Source organism: Triplophysa rosa, linkage group LG23 (assembly GCF_024868665.1).
Source record: "Triplophysa rosa linkage group LG23, Trosa_1v2, whole genome shotgun sequence".
In the NCBI taxonomy this organism is placed as follows: Eukaryota; Metazoa; Chordata; class Actinopteri; order Cypriniformes; family Nemacheilidae; genus Triplophysa; species Triplophysa rosa.
The window spans coordinates 18,797,415-18,819,717 of NC_079912.1; the positions used below are offsets into that span (position 1 = coordinate 18,797,415).

The 22,303-nt window shown below is 37.9% G+C and overlaps 2 protein-coding genes across 3 annotated transcripts in view; one reads left to right on the forward strand and one right to left on the reverse strand.

Moving 5' to 3' along the window:
* The window catches only part of flt1 (fms related receptor tyrosine kinase 1), a 36,033-nt gene extending 25,424 nt beyond the window's left edge, over positions 1–10,609 (forward strand). For both annotated transcript variants that reach the window (XM_057323022.1, XM_057323021.1), the window contains exons 21-30: positions 7,014–7,146; positions 7,473–7,570; positions 8,014–8,136; positions 8,245–8,356; positions 8,436–8,535; positions 8,663–8,768; positions 8,985–9,088; positions 9,183–9,252; positions 9,331–9,422; positions 9,526–10,609. In XM_057323022.1, coding sequence (XP_057179005.1) covers positions 7,014–7,146; positions 7,473–7,570; positions 8,014–8,136; positions 8,245–8,356; positions 8,436–8,535; positions 8,663–8,768; positions 8,985–9,088; positions 9,183–9,252; positions 9,331–9,422; positions 9,526–9,709 — 1,122 coding nt within the window. In that variant the 3' untranslated portion in view covers positions 9,710–10,609. The remainder of the gene's footprint in view (positions 1–7,013; positions 7,147–7,472; positions 7,571–8,013; positions 8,137–8,244; positions 8,357–8,435; positions 8,536–8,662; positions 8,769–8,984; positions 9,089–9,182; positions 9,253–9,330; positions 9,423–9,525) is intronic.
* Positions 10,610–10,894: 285 nt separating this feature from the next.
* pan3 (poly(A) specific ribonuclease subunit PAN3) lies at positions 10,895–22,157 on the reverse strand. The gene is made up of 18 exons (XM_057323032.1): positions 21,561–22,157; positions 20,368–20,489; positions 19,645–19,717; positions 19,484–19,554; positions 18,912–19,053; positions 18,511–18,746; positions 18,332–18,436; positions 18,177–18,234; positions 17,687–17,845; positions 17,294–17,410; positions 17,067–17,168; positions 16,157–16,322; positions 15,752–15,839; positions 14,271–14,410; positions 13,968–14,097; positions 13,124–13,188; positions 12,879–13,017; positions 10,895–12,797 (listed from the first exon to the last, which is right to left on the reverse strand). Exons 1-18 carry the CDS (start codon positions 21,907–21,909, stop codon positions 12,657–12,659), a joined length of 2,403 nt encoding a protein of 800 aa, XP_057179015.1. The 5' UTR covers positions 21,910–22,157; the 3' UTR covers positions 10,895–12,656.
* Positions 22,158–22,303: the final 146 nt, after the last annotated feature.

Consider the following 22,303-nt stretch of genomic DNA (forward strand, 5'->3'; position numbering starts at 1 on the left):
GGGGCGCTCTTCATACAAGGCAGCATTTTTATTGGCAGCATTGTGCAATGGTTTTGACCTTTGGAAAAGAACCTGCAACAAATGGTGGAATAGTTCACTCATATCGGAAGGATGGCAAGTTTCCTTGTAGATGTAACATTCATTTTAATAACGATTTTGAGTACATGGCACCTACCTGGTGATGTTTTTGGTTTTGAATCTGTCCATCCATTTCACCTGAATTAACTCTTCAGACGGAAGAATCATTCCACTGTCTGACTGGTTGTCCTGAAGTTGAATAAAGTCGTTGTTACGTTCATAATGTAGATCAAGTTTACATGTTAACTTACTGTTTTTAAAACCTACATCAGATATTTCTCTGTGTATGTCTTCCTCAAAAGTGCTCATGGCTTTGATTTTTCCTGCATTCATGTAGCTGAAATACAAGGAAGAATATGAATATATATTCATATTAGTCAGTTCTAAGAGTTTTTTCACAAATCCATTTGATATTTTAAAGACTTGTGTACATCAGAGTCCCAGAAGTTGTCTGGTTTCTGTCTTTGTGGTTAAGATTCTCCATGTTGCATTCTCCAGAAATAAAAGTGTTTAGTGGAATATAGTCCTTTCCATCCTGGAAAAAAGTAAGTTTAAACATTTTTTAAAACAGTTTAAAGGAAGGTTTATGGCGTGTTCCCATTTAGATTTATATAAAGTAAAGAAGTGTTTTGTGTTTGTGTGTGATTTGACTTTCAAATCTTCGGAAATCTTACACATTTAGTTAAACAAGTTTGAGGCAATAAAAGTAGTCCTTGCTTTTTTTTAAATACTTTGTATATATTTTGTGTACCTGTCTGACGCAGGTCTGCAGAAGGTCTCCCAGTATCTCTACTAGAGTAGTAAATGAGGGTCTGTCTTCAGGGGTATTTTCCCAGCAAGCACACATGATGCTGTAACTGTCATACAAATCCCACAATGCCATTTTATGGTTAAATGATTAAAAGGCAGATATTTTATTTCTGGAAAATCTGAAATGGTGACTGGTTAAACGGTGGAAGTTCAGATGTTGAGTTGAGCACTCACATCTCAGGGGTGCTGTACTCAGGAGGACACATTCGGGTTCCTTGTTTCAGTCTGTGGCAAAACTCTTCATCAATATTTACACCTGGATACGGAGATGCTCCTGTAGACCAAAGATGCTTCAACTGTTCATGTTGATGTTAAGATGTTAAACTTTTTAGTAAAAAAAAAAATGATGGTACCAAGTGAGAAGATTTCCCAGAGAAGAACGCCATAGGACCACACGTCACTCTGAGTAGTGAAGACCTTGTCGAAGATTGATTCAGGTGCCATCCACTTCAACGGCAACCGTGCCTTCGTGGCAAAAAAACAACAAATGAACTCTAATAATTGATCGATATAATAACAATAAACGCTGATTACAAACACCAGTTGATTAACGGTCAGACAGAGTACACTCACATCTCCCTTGCGCACATAGTCAGGGTCTTTGTACACGTCTCGGGCCAAGCCGAAATCACAGATCTTCACCACGTTGTTGTTAGACAGCAAGATGTTTCTGGCTGCAAGATCTCGATGAATGCACTGTAAACAGTGTTGGGTAAGTTACACTGAAGAAGTAATTAATTACTAGTTACTAATTACAAATTACAAATACTAATTCATTCAAATAGATAACAAATAACTACATAAATGATTCCTCTTAACTGACCAAAGTATACAAATGTGAGAAGGATACATTAAAGCATACATGTTAAAGTTAGACTCGTGATTTTTATGTCATTTCCACTTTTGAATATGTTACACAGTATTTAGTTCAATTACATCAGAAGTAACTGTAATTAAATTACAGAAAAATAAGAGTAATCCCTTACTTTACTTTTTCAAGGGCAAAGTAATTAAATTACAGTAACTAATTACTTAGTAACTAGTTACACCCAGCACTGACTGTAAATTAGAAAACTGTTGAGAGAAATTCGATTCACGTATCATAAATATACTATCACACAAATAGGTCGTTTCTTTACCTTGCGAGTTGCAAGAAACTCCATTCCTCTGGCTACCTGAAAGCTGTAGGAAATCAGGTCCTCAAGCATGAGAGGACTGGTGGATTCGGGAAGAGACTCTAAAGTACACAGGTAGTGGGACAATGAGCTTATTTTTTTGAATGAATTACCCTAAAATTCCTGCGACTTATTAAACATAAGAATAAAAAACATTTCTAGCATCAATTGTTCCCTTCGAGCCTGTGTGACTTTCTAAAAAGAAAGTTTGCCAAGACATGATTTGAGTAAATACTGACAGAATTTTCATTTTTGAGAACTATGTCTCATTCACTACTTTATTCATTTCTGCTGGTCTGTTTGAAAAGAAATCATCAGGCTACTGGAGGCATCAAATATGCCCTATTCGGCTAAATTAAATGAACATTTATATAGGAAAACATCTCACCACTGTCATCTTCTGAATGTTCTTCTCTCTCCTCATTTAACCCTGAACTGGCATTGCTTCGGCTGCTGGACACACTGACCAGACGCGGATGGCATCCCTCCTCTGTCCTGTCCTCTTCTTCTTCTGTAATCACCTGTGAGTAAATGAAAAAGCACATTTATACCTTTATATATGCTTTATAAATATGCTTCTTCATTAATGTTCTCGTCACAAATAATGTTGTTGTATGAATTTTAGTTTTCTTATGTTTTTAGTTTTCTAGGTTTGGCATGATCTGACAATGTTCCTATAGTATCTTTATTGAAACCAAGGACCTTTTTGTGGTGTCACAAATGAGTGTATTTGATTCATGACTAAAATGATGAAATCTACTTTCAAGTTCAAACATTAAGTTTCAATTCTCCATGGTTCACACCCTAATCAGTTTAGATCATTCCTCTAAAAATATTCACGTGCACGCATGGCAATGTGCACGAAAAACAAAAACATTGAAAACGTTTACATCCACACGTAGTGTTTGCTCTATGAAGCCTCTGAATAGGTCACTGAAGTCACACGGAGAGAAGTAAAAAGCGGTTGTCTTGGTAAACACTGGTCTGTTCATTTCAGAAGGAAATGAGATAAGGTGGTAAGCAGGGACATGTAGGTCACCTAACCAAACAAAACCACTTATGGCAAGCCGAATTAGCTTTTAATCATTCTCAGGATATGAATTTTTGATATCAACAATTCAATTTTTACTAGTAACAATTGCTGTTTTTGATATCAGTAATTACATTTTCACTAGTAAAAATGTGAATTCTTGATATCAACAATGACGTCATCACTTGCAGAAATGTACATTCATGATATCAAAAATTTAATTTCAACTAGTAAAAAACGTCATTCTTGATATCTGTAATTGCATTTTTACTAGTTAAATATCACAATAGGCTGCCATTCAAATTCAATTTCAGATATCAATAATTCATTTCTTACATGTTAAAAATCTTATTTCAGATATCAGAAATGCAATTCTTACTAGTAAAAAACATAATTTTTGATATCAACAATTGTGTGGTTACTAGTGGTAATGTCTATTCTTGATATCAACAATTGAATTACTACATGTAAAAATGCCAATTTCTGATATCAATAATTACATTTTCACTAGTGACAATGTTAATTCTTGATATGAACAATGTGATTGTTACTAGTAAGAAAGCCATTTTAGATATCTACAATTACTCTCAGATTTATTGATATCTGAAATATATTTCCTGATATCAGAAATACCAAATGCAACATGTTAAAATTCATTTACAGATATCAAGAATGAGCATTTCAACTAGTAAAAATTGAATTCTTGATATCAAAATTGGCATTTTTACTAGTAACAAGTTACATTTTGATATCAAAAATTATGTTTTTTACTAGTAAGAATTGCATTTCTGATATCTGAAATAAGATTTTTAACGTGTAAGAAATGAATTATTGATATCTGATATTGAATTTGAATGGCAGCCTATTGTGATATTTAACTAGTAAAAATGCAATTACAGATATCAAGAATTACGTTTGTTACTAGTTGAAATTCAATTTTTGATATCAAGAATACACATTTCTGCGAGTGATGACGTCATTGTAATTCACATTTTTACTAATGAAAATGTAATTACTGATATCAAAAATAGCAATTGTTACTAGTAGAAATTCAATTCAATTCAATTTTATTTATATAGCGCTTTTCACAATGTGCATTGTTCCAAAGCAGCTTTACAGGAGCAAATAAGAAAAACACAGAAAGGTAAAACACAGCACAGTGCATGGTGTTTATAGACCAAGCAAGATCATTATAATAAATAATATCTAATAAATAAATGAATAAATAAATGCAGTCTCCCGGTGAGCAAGCCAACACTGCACTGCTCTGCTGTGGCGAGGAACCCAAACTCCAATGCTGAATAATGGAGAAAAAAAAAACCTCAATCAAGAACTGCGCCTTTAAGTATTTTGTGGTGTTAATGTTTATTATGTTAATTGTTAGTAATTTCACCGAGCTGAAATCAACATTGATTCATTGTTGTGTAAGCAAACCAATTGCGTCAATTTCGTGTTGAATATGTGTTGATCTCTAACGCCGTTTCACCCAACTGAAATCAACATCGATTCAATGTTAGATAAGTCAACCAATTGCGTCGATTTTCGGTTAGTTTTGAATGGCGTGACTGACATTGATTCAACATTACCCCGATGAGCAAAACGATGCCGGATCAACATCGGAGATCAACGTCGTTTCGATATCGTGAGAGATGTCGATTCTACGTTGGTTTGCTATCTGGGGTGTGTTCACAGATGTTATTTATTTTACACTGATGTGAACACAGAAAAAACATCAACACATGATCAAATGTTTTAGAATAAATACAGGATTTAAGTCGATTTTTTCTTCAGACCCAAGTCTTAATACACAGGAAACTATAATTCTATTGATTTTTTGTATACTTTAATTATTAAATGTACTACAAAATCATCTGTAACTGTGAAGTCAACTTACCAGTAATGTTGGTGAAAACTGAAGAGCCATGAGGATGTTGGATTTCTTCTTTCTATAAATGAAGTTAAGAGAGAGTTAAGAGTTGTCTATTTTGCACAACCTTCTATGCAAAGCACTCTTCCTGTTGGAATAACCTGAAGTCACGGATGGAGTGATGCCATCAGCCTGTCGCCACAGATCTTTTATTCAAAATGATGTTCTTTATGCAAACACAACCAAAAACCCATGAACATGTGCAGCGTCTACAGAGGAGCTCTCAGAGGGGAGAAGAAACGTCCTGTAGCTCAACTGCTAGAACATTGTGCTAGCGATGCAAAGGTTGTGCGTTTCTCGTTTCATGATTCTGGTTAAATTGAGAATCACGATTCTTTTGTTTCAAATAGAAATAGCGATTTTCTTACGATTCTGAATGACGACTAAACATTCAAAGCCAGTAAAAATTATATTTCTTGATATCAAGAATAGAATTTCTACTAGTAACAATTGCTATTTTTGATATCAGTAATTACATTTTCATTAGTAAAAATGTGAATTACAATGACGTCATCACTCGCAGAAATGTGTATTCTTGATATCAAAAATTGAATTTCAACTAGTAACAAACGTAATTCTTGATATCTGTAATTGCATTTTTACTAGTTAAATATCACAATAGGCTGCCATTCAAATTCAATATCAGATATCAATAATTCATTTCTTACACGTTAAAAATCTTATTTCAGATATCAGAAATGCAATTCTTACTAGTAAAAAACATAATTTTTGATATCAAAATGTAACTTGTTACTAGTAAAAATGCCAATTTTGATATCAAGAATTCAATTTTTACTAGTTGAAATGCTCATTCTTGATATCTGTAAATGAATTTTAACATGTTGCATTTGGTATTTCTGATATCAGGAAATATATTTCAGATATCAATAAATCTGAGAGTAATTGTAGATATCTAAAATGGCTTTCTTACTAGTAACAATCACATTGTTCATATCAAGAATTAACATTGTCACTAGTGAAAATGTAATTATTGATATCAGAAATTGGCATTTTTACATGTAGTAATTCAATTGTTGATATCAAGAATAGACATTACCACTAGTAACCACACAATTGTTGATATCAAAAATTATGTTTTTTACTAGTAAGAATTGCATTTCTGATATCTGAAATAAGATTTTTAACATGTAAGAAATGAATTATTGATATCTGAAATTGAATTTGAATGGCAGCCTATTGTGATATTTAACTAGTAAAAATGCAATTACAGATATCAAGAATGACGTTTTTTACTAGTTGAAATTAAATTTTTGATATCATGAATGTACATTTCTGCAAGTGATGACGTCATTGTTGATATCAAGAATTCACATTTTTACTAGTGAAAATGTAATTACTGATATCAAAAACAGCAATTGTTACTAGTAAAAATTGAATTGTTGATATCAAAAATTCATATCCTGAGAATGATTAAAAGCTAATTCGGCTTGCCATAAGTGGTTTTGTTTGGTTAGGTGACCTACATGTCCCTGCTTACCACCTTATCTCATTTCCTTCTGAAATGAACAGACCAGTGTTTACCAAGACAACCGCTTTTTACTTCTCTCCGTGTGACTTCAGTGACCTATTCAGAGGCTTCATAGAGCAAACACTACGTGTGGATGTAAACGTTTTCAATGTTTTTGTTTTTCGTGCACATTGCCATGCGTGCACGTGAATATTTTTAGAGGAATGATCTAAACTGATTAGGGTGTGAACCATGGAGAATTGAAACTTAATGTTTGAACTTGAAAGTAGATTTCATCATTTTAGTCATGAATCAAATACACTCATTTGTGACACCACAAAAAGGTCCTTGGTTTCAATAAAGATACTATAGGAACATTGTCAGATCATGCCAAACCTAGAAAACTAAAAACATAAGAAAACTAAAATTCATACAACAACATTATTTGTGACGAGAACATTAATGAAGAAGCATATTTATAAAGCATATATAAAGGTATAAATGTGCTTTTTCATTTACTCACAGGTGATTACAGAAGAAGAAGAGGACAGGACAGAGGAGGGATGCCATCCGCGTCTGGTCAGTGTGTCCAGCAGCCGAAGCAATGCCAGTTCAGGGTTAAATGAGGAGAGAGAAGAACATTCAGAAGATGACAGTGGTGAGATGTTTTCCTATATAAATGTTCATTTAATTTAGCCGAATAGGGCATATTTGATGCCTCCAGTAGCCTGATGATTTCTTTTCAAACAGACCAGCAGAAATGAATAAAGTAGTGAATGAGACATAGTTCTCAAAAATGAAAATTCTGTCAGTATTTACTCAAATCATGTCTTGGCAAACTTTCTTTTTAGAAAGTCACACAGGCTCGAAGGGAACAATTGATGCTAGAAATGTTTTTTATTCTTATGTTTAATAAGTCGCAGGAATTTTAGGGTAATTCATTCAAAAAAATAAGCTCATTGTCCCACTACCTGTGTACTTTAGAGTCTCTTCCCGAATCCACCAGTCCTCTCATGCTTGAGGACCTGATTTCCTACAGCTTTCAGGTAGCCAGAGGAATGGAGTTTCTTGCAACTCGCAAGGTAAAGAAACGACCTATTTGTGTGATAGTATATTTATGATACGTGAATCGAATTTCTCTCAACAGTTTTCTAATTTACAGTCAGTGCTGGGTGTAACTAGTTACTAAGTAATTAGTTACTGTAATTTAATTACTTTGCCCTTGAAAAAGTAAAGTAAGGGATTACTCTTATTTTTCTGTAATTTAATTACAGTTACTTCTGATGTAATTGAACTAAATACTGTGTAACATATTCAAAAGTGGAAATGACATAAAAATCACGAGTCTAACTTTAACATGTATGCTTTAATGTATCCTTCTCACATTTGTATACTTTGGTCAGTTAAGAGGAATCATTTATGTAGTTATTTGTTATCTATTTGAATGAATTAGTATTTGTAATTTGTAATTAGTAACTAGTAATTAATTACTTCTTCAGTGTAACTTACCCAACACTGTTTACAGTGCATTCATCGAGATCTTGCAGCCAGAAACATCTTGCTGTCTAACAACAACGTGGTGAAGATCTGTGATTTCGGCTTGGCCCGAGACGTGTACAAAGACCCTGACTATGTGCGCAAGGGAGATGTGAGTGTACTCTGTCTGACCGTTAATCAACTGGTGTTTGTAATCAGCGTTTATTGTTATTATATCGATCAATTATTAGAGTTCATTTGTTGTTTTTTTGCCACGAAGGCACGGTTGCCGTTGAAGTGGATGGCACCTGAATCAATCTTCGACAAGGTCTTCACTACTCAGAGTGACGTGTGGTCCTATGGCGTTCTTCTCTGGGAAATCTTCTCACTTGGTACCATCATTTTTTTTTTTACTAAAAAGTTTAACATCTTAACATCAACATGAACAGTTGAAGCATCTTTGGTCTACAGGAGCATCTCCGTATCCAGGTGTAAATATTGATGAAGAGTTTTGCCACAGACTGAAACAAGGAACCCGAATGTGTCCTCCTGAGTACAGCACCCCTGAGATGTGAGTGCTCAACTCAACATCTGAACTTCCACCGTTTAACCAGTCACCATTTCAGATTTTCCAGAAATAAAATATCTGCCTTTTAATCATTTAACCATAAAATGGCATTGTGGGATTTGTATGACAGTTACAGCATCATGTGTGCTTGCTGGGAAAATACCCCTGAAGACAGACCCTCATTTACTACTCTAGTAGAGATACTGGGAGACCTTCTGCAGACCTGCGTCAGACAGGTACACAAAATATATACAAAGTATTTAAAAAAAAGCAAGGACTACTTTTATTGCCTCAAACTTGTTTAACTAAATGTGTAAGATTTCCGAAGATTTGAAAGTCAAATCACACACAAACACAAAACACTTCTTTACTTTATATAAATCTAAATGGGAACACGCCATAAACCTTCCTTTAAACTGTTTTAAAAAATGTTTAAACTTACTTTTTTCCAGGATGGAAAGGACTATATTCCACTAAACACTTTTATTTCTGGAGAATGCAACATGGAGAATCTTAACCACAAAGACAGAAACCAGACAACTTCTGGGACTCTGATGTACACAAGTCTTTAAAATATCAAATGGATTTGTGAAAAAACTCTTAGAACTGACTAATATGAATATATATTCATATTCTTCCTTGTATTTCAGCTACATGAATGCAGGAAAAATCAAAGCCATGAGCACTTTTGAGGAAGACATACACAGAGAAATATCTGATGTAGGTTTTAAAAACAGTAAGTTAACATGTAAACTTGATCTACATTATGAACGTAACAACGACTTTATTCAACTTCAGGACAACCAGTCAGACAGTGGAATGATTCTTCCGTCTGAAGAGTTAATTCAGGTGAAATGGATGGACAGATTCAAAACCAAAAACATCACCAGGTAGGTGCCATGTACTCAAAATCGTTATTAAAATGAATGTTACATCTACAAGGAAACTTGCCATCCTTCCGATATGAGTGAACTATTCCACCATTTGTTGCAGGTTCTTTTCCAAAGGTCAAAACCATTGCACAATGCTGCCAATAAAAATGCTGCCTTGTATGAAGAGCGCCCCCTGTCGTCATGAAGACAACATTCCTCATGTTGCCCCTCATGTGTGTTTCTCAGAAAGATGCTGCTCTGCTCCACCAGACTACAATGCTGCTGCCCTCTACCCCTGTTTCTAGCACACATCACCATCACTGTAAACACCACATCCGTTGGCAGGTTAAAAATGCTGCTTTTCTTTTAACTGATTTGCATTTTGTTCCTTATAACGCTGAATATATGTCCTGTCAGACCAGTATTTTTGAATGCATTCGTATAGACTCCAATTTGAATCTACCCTAAAACGACAGTTCACCCAAAAATAAAAATTCTGTCATTCATGAACTTTCATGTAATTTGAGACTTTGTGAAGATATTTTGAGAAATGTCTCAGTGGTTTTGTGTCAATGGGGGGCCAATGTTGCTTGGTCACTCGGTCACAATGCTCTTTAAAACATCCTCTTTTTGTCTCTCGCAGAAGATATACAGATTTAAAATGACACGAGGAATGAAATAACTTACATTTTTGGGTAAACTATCCTTTTAATGCATTCTGGCACATTTTACTTTTACATGCGACATTAATTTATCCCAATTATCTTTAAACTTTATTCAATCTATAAATGTGCCGTGAAAGCAAGGATAATCTATACCTCTTGTCCACCTTTAATTTTGTTTTAGTAGTAACTAATGTATATTCATAAACTAATGAAATGCATTTAATAAAATCACTGCTTGTAGGTACCAAATGTTTAACTGTAGAGCATCACACTCACAGGTCTTGTGCTGCAAATGCCGTATGCTGGAAAATGTCACTGTAGACTGTATTTATTTACATTCAATACTTTAATAGTAACCTGAAAATAAAGCAATAATCTATGGGGTATTTAAATGCTGAAAATTGTTTTAATGAAAAGTTTCTAAAATCTTTGAAGATGGCTGCTAATACTCGATGCATGCGAGAAATTCTTGTATTGAAAGTGTTTAAAGGGGAAAATGCAAAGGCAAAATAAAATGCTGTACAACTGATTTATATGAAGTATTATATCATTCTTGGGGAGGAAAAGTTTGATGAAATTGTTGGCTAATGTGTATGGCAGACAGGCGGCACCAGGTCTTGTATACTTATACCGGTGTTTTGCACATTATTTTGTACAATGCACATCGATCACCTGACCCATCTACAGTTTCCAAATTGCCTTGCCCTAAATTGTGACCAAACACTAGGTCACCTCACTCGCTGTTTTTTCCAATGCTGTGGTCATTTTTGGGGCAGTACTTTTGCGGTACCTGTTGTGTCTGACTAACTTTAGTGAAAATTAACACACCATTCCAAGAATGACAAACCAAGAATGTTCTTTTATTACTCTTTATTAAAATACTGCTGTACACACAAATATTGCAAAAATGTGACAAGAAACACAAGGGCATAAAACTTATTGGGATGGAGGAGAAATTTTTGTGTGTGTCTATGATCGGAGTGCATTCTATCTGAAACCGAGTACATGATGAGATTAGCCTGTGCTGGCGTTGAATGTAAAAAGTGTTTTATGTGCCTTTCTGTCGGTTTGTGGCGGATAAGGGCTTGGAACCATGTTCACCATGTTGTTTAGTCTGTTCACTAAAAAGAGGACAAAAAAATACTACATTAATTTACAGCATCCTCACTGCAGCTGTGCCCCCAGAACCCGCAAATCACTCCACCACAGTCTGACTCGGCGATTGGGCGAGTAACCAATGACAGATCAGACACATTCAGTCATTGGCTTAAGCCTGTCAAGATTCGACCTGAGGAAATTTGAAACCGTTTCCAGATCAGATGTTGCCATCACATAATATGTAGATCAAATAATTGTAAAAATAGACAAGCAAAATACAATCCCAAAACCCAATCCTGCTTGGATTGCACAGAAGAGATTACACTAGTGAGGTGAGATATCCCATAATGCATCCCTGTACAACAGTTTGGTGAGGAAATAGAACCGTAACAACACAAAACAGCTCTACTGAGATTCACTAGATCCAAAAAGAGACCAAAAAGGGCCGACAGAGACCAAATCATGGAACAGAAGGATTAAGGAAAAGCAGACACTTTGGATGCTCCACAACAAAGGCATAAGAGGACATTCCACAATGAGACCGAACTGGAGTCCCTTGCTAGTGCGGTCCAGTTCTTTGGTTCCTATCACGAGACCCTGACTAAAAAGACAACAAAAATCCATCCTGTCAAATTCCGATTTTGCATCTCATTTCAAAAGCATCCATAAAATAAGGATGTTGCAAAACTCTGAAATAAAACAATTTTACATCGCAAGGAGAAAAGCACCCCTTTGTCAGCGCCTGCAAATCATGTGAAATTCTCCAAAACACCCCCACACAACCAGTAGCACACCCACCACCTGTAAGCGGGCTGACTTTTGAAAAAAGAGTCAATACAGCATGGGAAGGGGGGGAATACTACTCATGCCACACATTCATAGATGGTCAGTCTTATTCATTTGCTCACCCCTCATGAACAAACCGAGTGGTCTGTCCCATCTATGTAAGAGTCCAGAGGTAAGGAACCCCCACACACGACCAGTGGTCTGTCCCAACTCGTAGTACCTCTTTAAAAATGGGCGAGATGACGATGATGTAGAAAGACACTTTATTTTCTTTAGTCTTCTTGTTGATTTCTTCCTTTTCCCCCGATGTGTGAAACCACAGTCCTCAATGCACCCAGTGGGACACGCACGCAAAATTACTTAAAAAGGAACTTAAAACGTTTAGTGCATCCTCCAGAGAAAAAATAAAAAAATTAAAAATAAAAGTCTTTTATTTTTGACGTTGTTCCCGAGTCTAAAAAAATTAGATCACAGCTTTCAGGACAGTTCATAATTCTGCAGCTGCGGTGTTTGTGAAAACTAAAAAAATACGCTTTAGAAAAAAACTTTTCTGGACAGAACAGTGTATCTGACTGGAGGTGAGCTACCAGCTGGCTCCGCCGTGGTCGTGAGATCATCATTCTGCACCTATATTCCAGGCTGTAGTGCAATGTGCTCTTTAGTTCAGGCAGTTCCAGCCCACTACCGCGGGGTCGCGTGGGCGCTAGAGTGGACCGTTAGTGGCACCCAGCAGTTCCTGAAAGGTGCTTTCAAAGCATCGCTTCAGGTCCGAGTAGGTCACCACGAGGACGCTCTTCTCATCACGTGACACGAGGCTGATCTTCTCTGGTACTCCAGCGTCCAGCTAAATAAAAATGTAAATAGAAAATTCATCATTATAGGAGCCACTAACAAAACTAAAGGAACTAACTTGACGGCGGCTCACCTTGTTGAGACAGGACACGATGTGACTGAGGTCGATCCAGGGCGTGCCCGTCTCGGTTACCTGGTGAAACATATGATCTCTGAAGAGCTTTAGCAGATAACGGTCACCAGTCTCAGACCATGTTGGATCCTTCTGGAACCTACAAGGATACAGCAAACTCGATGGTTTTGTAAATGTTCTTGAAAATGCGTACATGTCAGTCGAGAAGGTCCATTTCGAGCAGCTCAATATTTCAAGAGACTTACTCTGGTCTCTCGTTGATGGTCCCCAGTTTGGCCAGTAGGCGGAACAATCGCCCATTTTGTACCTCCTGCAATCACGAAAGATCACATAGACACATTTACGGCTTAGACTATGACAACACATTGTTAAAAACATATTAAACATTAACATTTTTTTATGTATGTGGACAATACATGGCTGCCTATTTCTTTTTTAAATAGTCCTCTTGTGTTTTATGTTAATAATCTTATAAACCTATGTCATTACTGTAAATACAGATAAGAATCCAGGTCATATTTACATTTGTCTATAAAATCAAACATGACACGGACAAACGACGCCTGACGCCGTTCATGTTTAGTGTTGTCAAAACATTAATATACATGATCGTTGAAGTATATAACGTGAAGTATGCATGTTTGTTCATTGAATGGGGTGTAGCAGCAGTTTCACACATTCTGTGTAAGTGGTTAGAAAATAGCAAAGCAGAAGAGACAACGCTCGAAACATGTCGAAATATTTAATGCGACCACATCTTTCCTTCCCTTCTCGCGGACCTCCGCTCACTAAATAAGACACATTCACTCATCCTTACGTTTACATTTATGCATTTGGCAGACGCTGTTATCCAAAGCGACTTACATTGCATTATACTATACATTGGTTCTTAGTCCAACCCATGACCTTGGCGATGTTAGCGCCGTGCTCTAACCACTGAGCCACAGGAAATCCTTATATTAATGACTTCAGTACAGTAGTTAAGTGACAAGACAGTGATTACAGTGATGTATCAATCTACAGTAAAGAAATCAAAAAATAAAGCAAAAAAGCAATCTGTACTAAATACGGGTGTACAAAGGCAAGTACCTTGGCCAGGTCTTCTTCAATGACATCGTTCCTCATTTGCGAGGCGTCTAGCTGAGTGTAAAATCGTGCTCCGATCATGGGCATTATGTCATTGACGCTGCGCAGACGGCTCTGTTCTGAGAGAAGGTACCTGCATGCAAGAAAAACAACAGAACGTGACCAAGAGCATGACGGAGTGCTTCTGTTTGCATGTTAACCAGTCTCAATGGGACATTCACAGCACCACAAACTATCGTGGTGGTCAACAAGTCCTAGGGTTTGGAAATGTGTGAGTGTATGAGCAAGGGAGAGATAGTGGCTCACAGAATGAGGTTCTTGAGGTCAGATGAATAGTTGATGGACACCAGCTCCATGGCTTTCTGCAAATTCTCCCTCTGAATGCCAGCTAGAGAGTTACACGCGAGCGCCAACACCACCTTCCCCAGAGAGATCAGATCTGCTTGCTGAAGGAAAGCAGACACAAAGAGAGACAATACGGATTAAACCACATAACCTGAAGCGTAACACTACACATATCCTACACAAGCGAGGACAAATATCTCCTACGTGATAACAATGACTGATGTTAAAGGTATAGTTCACCCATCATTTACTCACTCTTATTTCATTCCACACCTTGCTTTCTTCAGCATAACATAAAGGAAGATATTTTGAAGAACATTGGTAACCTAACACTAACACCCACTGACTTTCATTGTATGAACACAAAACCATTTCTCGAAATATCTTCATTTGTGTTCCACAGTAGACAGAGTCGTTTCCGGGTTTTGAACGACACGATGGTGAATTCAACGTGATTTGGATGAACTATCATTTTATGCACAATATCGAGAGATCTGGCAGAAATACTAGTAGAAATTGTGGGAAGTTTTATGTGCAGAAATACATGACACTGTCTACATCTGCAAGTTGAGTGGTTTACAGGAGCAAAAAATATTTCGCCCATTTTTTGTACAAGAATAACACGCTGACTGCGGAGTCAAAAAAACCCAATAAATAATTTAAGAATGAAAATTCAATAAAGATAACCAAATGAAATAACTTCTGTAATAAAACACCCAATGTTTCAGAGACCATCTCTGATTACATGCACAGTCTCCATCATTTTCCAAAATATAGAAAAAGCGACACTAAAATATAGTTAATGCACAAAATAAAAGAGATGAATCTGCAATTTTCTGACCCACATATGTGACCTTGGACAACAAAACCAGTCTTATGGGTCAATTTTTCGAAATTGAGATTTTTACATAATCTGAAAGATGAATAAATAAGATTAATCTTAAAATAAGAGTTGTTAGAATAGGACAATATCTGGCTGAGATACAACCGTTTAAAACTCTGGAATCTGAGAGCGCAAAAAAATCAAAATATTGAGAAAATTGCCTTTGAAGTTGTTAATCAGGGGCACCGTGGCAGACCATCCACTCACAAAAATAAAGTTTATATATTTAAGGTAGGAAATTCTTAAAAAATATCCTACTGATTTTTGGCATAAAAGAAAAATCGATAATTTTGACCCACACAATGTATTTTTGCCTTTTACTAAAAATGTTCCTGTGCTACTTGAGACTGGTTTTGTGATCCAGGGTCACATATCAGGATTTATAAAATAGATTTTGCGTTCGTATGTGCACACCCTATTAACACTCAATGAAATCTGCACAGTTTTATACCTAAATGTTAAATACAAAACATTATGCAACATTTGCATGAATATAGTTAAGAAAAAAGTGTAAGTGATGATGGGAAGACATCATGGGTGTAAAAGAGATGTTCAATACCTGGTACTGGGGCATAAGCGCCAGGTGGTTGGTCTGACTATTGTCAAATGTTAAGACATCGAACATTCCTACACAGTTGACTCGCAACCTACGGAAAAACAACAGACATTCAGCAGCGGCTGCGTTTGCATGTGCATTCATTTGTCAAAACGATAAACAGGTACTGTGGAATAAAGGAAGAGAGAAACACTAAAACTGGACTTCTCCATTCACTATTTAGAGCTCACAAACATTTCATTGGTCCCTATCTGATGGGCCTCACAGAACGATCTGTGGTTTGAGTGTTAAAAACGTATTTCAAATGTTTTCAATATCCGCAACCATCGTGAAAGATTAAACCTGACTACAAACAAGTTCATCATTTACTAGATGTTTTTCTGAGCTCATGTACACGAGTGACGGTACCGTGTCTTTCCAGTGATGAGGATTTTACTGGGGTCCATGACCCTGCAGGCCAGGCCGGCCGTGTGAATGGTACGCAGAGCTGAGCTCAGCTGGACAATGTAAGCCCAGATGAGCGACTCCGGTAACAGACCCGCGTGTTGCCGGGGAGGAGGGAGCTCATGCTGCCCTGATGAAGCAAAATATTGAAGGTTATTTTCATTCTTCCAATCTTCTGCACAAGGCAAAAGAAGATATTTTGAAGAATGTGGGTAACCAAACACTAGATGTCAATGGGTACCATCGTCGTTCGGTTAGCAACATTCTTCAAAATATCTTCTGTTGCGTTGTGCAGAAAAAAGAAAGTCATACAGGTTTGAAATTACAAGAGGGTGAGTAAATGACAGAATTTTCATTTTTAGGGGAGCTATCAATTTAACTAGAACAAAATAAATAGTATGCACACCCAACCAAATAGCACAAACTTCAAACAAAGAAAATGAACAACTGTCCTTATTCTGATGTCTTTGCTTTATTTTTTGTCAAGCATAATGTAAACAACATCCTATTAAGCACTGCCGTACAAAGAGTTTCTGCACTAGCAAGCATTTTACTCCGTCCGAATAACAAACGTTCTTAATAAACAAGGCGTGTTATGGTTTGGGCCTGCAAAGCGGTTAATGCAGTCGCATGTGTTGCAGCTGTTTATAGCCAAACATCACCCTGCTGGGTTTTGCTTCCTCTGTAACTCTTGAGCTTTGCAGGTACTGAGCCCACCTGAGGTGGGATCGGTTTCAACCACTCCTTCCTCTTTTCTCGCTTTACGCTCGCAGAGACTCAACTGCCACACATCAGAGACACACACATTCAGCACCTAACGTCTGCATCCTCACACACGCATGCATATTGCGAAACCGCGTAAGAAACGACTCACCCCACTTTCTCTTGGTGAAATACGAATCCGCCGCAGGATCACTGAAATGCCTGCTAAACATGGTCTCCGCACCCGCATGGAAGTCATAGGAGAATACGAGCGCTGGGGAGGAAAGGTGGGAATAAACAGGCAGACGGCAAAAATGAAATGCGTAACGGCAAAACAAAACAAGGTTGCGTAGTGTCTGGGCGTTGCATAATCAGACAGAAACAAACACGTGTACTCACAGTGGTCTCCAAACACTTTAGTGGTGAAGACCTCTCTGAGGGTCACAGTATTGGAGTGCTGGATTTTCTTCCACATGTCTACCAGCATCATACACTTGGTGTTCACCAGCCTAAAGCCTGTGTGCACATTGAAAAAGTTACCTTTGTGTGAATACTAGGGTAGAAAAAAGGTGTTTTGACAGGGCTTGCTTTCTAATTTGAATGGATGGTCACACGATTAAAAAACTCTACAACTACAACTATTTTTGCATTAATCATTTTAAAAAATGCATTTTCGCGAACAATTTTAATTGAAAAAGATTCTTTCAAGGAGATTCTCTTAACCCCATGCCAGCTATGTTCAAAACCCAAGCATGCATTTCTTCAAACAAACGTAAATATTTAATGCATCACCATGTATCCTCCTGAGGCAGTAAGGCAGGTCATCTTTACTATTGACTGCCTTGTAACAGGAAGTGATGTAACTGAAATTGCTGGTTTTCTGAAGACGGTTGGGTGGTGGGGGTTCCAGGGGAAAGAGGCTGTGGTAACTGTCTAACTCAGATGGCACTCCTGTTGGAGGGATGGAAGATCCAACCTTAGTTTCACATAACGCATGTTCTCGCTCACACATGTTCCCAAGCCTCCACAAAAATAAACTAATTATAGCAGTAACAAAAATGTTGGATAATGCACAGGTGGATATTGACGGAGGCGCAAGCACACACAAATCCAAACAAAACAGACAGACAGGATGTGGTTTTCTCAAAAAACAGGTGAATTCAAATGCACTTGCCACAAAACAGACATTATAACCGAACCGTTAGAGGAGTCATGCTGTCCTTCGAATCAACAAGAACCATGTTGAGAAACCACACAGACACAAAACAAACCACATCCTTACCAGGGTTCTCAGACTGATCAATCTGTGCCATTGTTATCAAATGTCTGTTAATCAGCTCCTACAACAAGAGTGACAAGAAACAGGTTTTAGGTCAAAACGCCAGAATGAACTTCACCTTCTAAACAACAATGAACGACACCGATAAAACCCATTACCTGTCTGAGCTCGTCAGCCATAAAAAATGATGGTGCGTTGGCCTTTGGCTGCATGTACGCCACATGAGGCGCTGTTTGCGGGTACATGTGATACGTTGGAAACACCTGAAAATGTAGGCGCGTTAATCAAGTGTGACCAACAGCAGATCACAACCATCTGGGATTTATATGGATCGTACCATTCCGGCTAATGGAGCTGGGGTGTTATCGGTATAGAAGTAGGTGGTCCCTCCCACGGTCTCCTTCTGAATAATGTGAGCTCCGGCCCCCTGGTCAGACGCAGTGGTGGGCACCATGTAATTGGCAGGGTTTGGGTTCGGGTTGGGTGTGTGGCTGCGTCGCCGCGGGGCCGGAGAAGTGTGAGGGGTGATTTTAGGAGAGTGGAGAGGAGAAGATCCGGCAGAAAGGGACATACCTGTCCAAACAAAAATTATAATTGCCTATCAAAGCCCAAACACACACAAGCAATGTGCCAACCTGAAGACTCTATCATATAGAAATACTAAGCAGAAGATTGAGACAACAGACAAAATGGCATAAACCACAGGTGGCGGTCATCTGGTCGTGTTGAGTCACTGACCAGGTGCGAGGGCAGCCGCAGTGGAGCTGCTTAGGCCAGGATGAGAGAAGATGGGGGATGCGAACGCTGGTACAGTTTGAGACATAGAGGCCATACGTGGGGGCCCTTTAGGGACAAATTCACTGGCTGTAGGGTTAGGTGCCTGGAAGAGAACCGCAGATGCCCACACACACAAAACAATTGTGCTTTAATGCTAACAACTTAGAGAAAGCACTAACACTCTTGCAAAACAATACCACAGTGTTACCATATACGCAATACCATACAGTAACCAATGTGACTATAGTAGAACTGCTAATTATTTTGTAACAAACATTATGGCGCCTTGTAGTTAGATTTGATAGTTTTACTATAGTGGGACTTTATACTATGGTTTTACTGTTGTTGTGGTTGAAACTGTAATGAAATAAAACAATGGTGAATTTTCATTAGGGCAAATATTTTTTATTTCCTCGCTGTCAGAACTAAAAGCGGACCTTGTTTATATACTAAAATGATTTTTGTCACAAAATAACAAATGATCACATTACTGGCAAGCAGACGTCAATAGGCATTTTACTGTGTTTGCTCACCTTTCTCCTTTGCGATATGTTTAAAGCACCAAAATCACTGAAGAGAGATGACGTCGGGGAATTTACTGGATCTAAAATGTCAGGGTTCCAAAAACGAAAGGTTTTTAAGTTACTTGCAAATGTACGGTTGTAACAAATATTTCAAACAACTCTTAGCTCACCGTGAGGGCTGTGGCTAAAGCTCTTGGCACCATCATTCAGCAGACTTGGAGAACTGCTACTGCTGGTCATCCTCTGAAACATATGAGGATCAAAGACGTTAAGATGTCCCCATCAAAGGAAATTTACAAAAGTGATTTTATGTCCATAGAAAGCACATTAAATGTAAGTAAAATGTCTACTTTATGGTTTCAACTACGTTTTTGGAGAAGAAAATGTCAAAATTTGGTTGAAATAATGTTACATTGTCATTCAGTGTAACACAATATGTATGTACAAATTCAAACAACCTATTAAAATATATAAAAGAATAAACGAGCATTTTACATTTTATTGTGCTTTAAATTAGTAAAAAATTCTTATTGACAAATGTGCAAAATCTAGAATAGTGGCAAATTTTTTAAAAATGTAAAATTACAACTAATTAGCATTTGGGGTGAAAGTAATTTGTCTTTTAATATGTCATAAATTGATTTTTGTTGTAAATATGCTTGACAAGATTGTTACACGGAATGACATTTAAGTGGGCGTAAATCAGGGAAAAATCTATATTTATTTTTTGCCCATAAAAACAAAAACGCAATTAAATTAAACAGAAAACTTTTTTTAACAACAACAATTTAAAGCAGTATTACACTTATTGTTTTTATGCTTGAACCCTTTTTCGTTGCCAGCATCATCTACTGGTTTCCAGTGTACCAATACTTCTGTGTATGAACGCTTACCTGCATCATTGAATACTTGGACTCTGGTGGACCTCCAAACCCGTTGACCCCAATAAATGTGCTGCTGAAGTAGGAGTTGGTCAGACCAGCATCATTCAGGGCACCTCCCTCCATTCCAGGGACTGCAGAAAACACATTAAATTGCTGTATGAGCTTTTAAATTTAAAATGATGAATTAAGACATGAAGAGAGTTTTATTGGCAAGTATGCTTGCACACACGCAAGGATTTTTTCTTGGTTACAGAAACTTCAAGAGCACAGAGGACAGATACAGTATGACAACTAACACTAATAAACAAAGATCTACATAAAAATACAACTGCCAATAAGCATATCTAAATAGACCACTTGTACCTACAAGCACAGATAATTTGAATTAACAAATAACGAAACAAAATGCTGTTTTAACACATTTTTTTTGTTTTAAAAAACCTCGTGCACTCTATAATATATGTAACACGCTATCCTCATATTTTTTCTCAAACTCAAGGTCCAGAGAGCCGCACACAGCAGAGGGACCTATTGATAACTCAACGGCCAATCAGATCGCCGCGTGTGAATGACGTCAACAGTTTGTCAGTCGCCGCGCTAATCGTACTTTCTTGATTTGCGAAAACATTCAACAACCTTGAAAGAGTTCGTTTGATGCGGTTGCTGACGGTTTCAATAAAGTGAACTTTATTTACACGCTTAAAAATGCATCTAAAATGATTCCTCTGTCGCCTTTGTGTGTAACAATGTCTCTTGTAACATTGTTGCTGACGGCGGAACACTGGATGTACATTTTTGCAACATGTGTTAAGACACTTTACGCAAAAGAATAAAGCTCAGTCAAAACAACGCAACCACGTCCGCTTATTTTGTTTGTTTACAATATTTCCGTTTTCACTGTGAACAACGACAGACACCTTGCAAAGCTTAAAAACGAAACAATTCGTGCGTGAGTAAAAACAAGATAAGCTTTGATAAAAAATGGTTTTAAATAAACATTTTCCCCAGTGTTGTTTTCTCGCGTTTCGATTTGAGCTTGGGTGCTACAGCGTAACGTGTTGATTCGCCGTGTTGTTTTGGTGGCGAGTGATAGGCCGCACTTACATCCACGGCCTCGATTTAGACAAAAGCCACCGTGTAGCCCCACAACTAAGCAACAACAGACGAGGGGATGCATTGGGCCTTACAGCAAGCAAACTTACTGGATAATAGTTGTCCTTCCATTGCAGCTCCCGCAGGACCGAGAGAATCACCCTTTTTGGGAACGTTCGCAGGAGCTCCGCTCCCCACGCCGCCTCCGAGCGCGTAACCTGCCGCCGTCACTGCTCCCCCTGCCAGAGATAAAGACACTGGGCTTCCTCCTCCTCCAGTGGCAGCACCACCGCCGTGCAAAGAAAGGCTCGCCATGGAAGGGTCGTCGTGTAGAAATTGGCATTCATCTCCATAAAAACAAGTCTTGTCTTTCGCGTAGTAACGACAGAATTTCACCTTCACACCGGGTATCCCGACACCCCCGAGCGGAGCAGCTGAAGCTGGGAGTCCACTATTCATGGCACCGCTGCTGCTGCTCCCGCCGGAAGACGCTCGCACATCGATAACTCGGCAGCAGTATATTTTAAAACACTTGAAAAAAATGTATACCTCACTGGACGAATAGCGATAAAATCAGCGTCCTCATCGAAGCAGATCACTAGTCAGCAAGATCCGCACATTTGTCGCCATGCGTTGATCCTCGTTCTCGGTGTCCATTGCTGGCCTACCAGTACATCGGCCTGGCGTTCGGCTGGGATCATGCTGTTGTTGTTGTCGTCTGTCTACACTTGTTCAGCTAAGCGCTAATAGCTCTGCTGTGCATGCTGGGTAGCTGCAATTCGCATACGAGACACTAGGGTCTTGTTATAACGCTGTACCCATCAGCTATCATCTGTTGACATTTTTGCACGAA

Bases quoted from the DNA above. Each gene is read 5' to 3' on its own strand.
- pan3 (XM_057323032.1), bottom strand. From the start codon at position 21,909: ATGAATAGTGGACTCCCAGCTTCAGCTGCTCCGCTCGGGGGTGTCGGG. The intron at 20,490-21,560 runs GTAAGTTTGCTT...TGTTTTCTGCAG, and splicing joins GGAAGGACAACTATTATCCA to TCCCTGGAATGGAGGGAGGT. The intron at 13,189-13,967 runs GTACTTGCCTTT...TCGTGATTGCAG, and splicing joins TTGAAGAAGACCTGGCCAAG to GAGGTACAAAATGGGCGATT.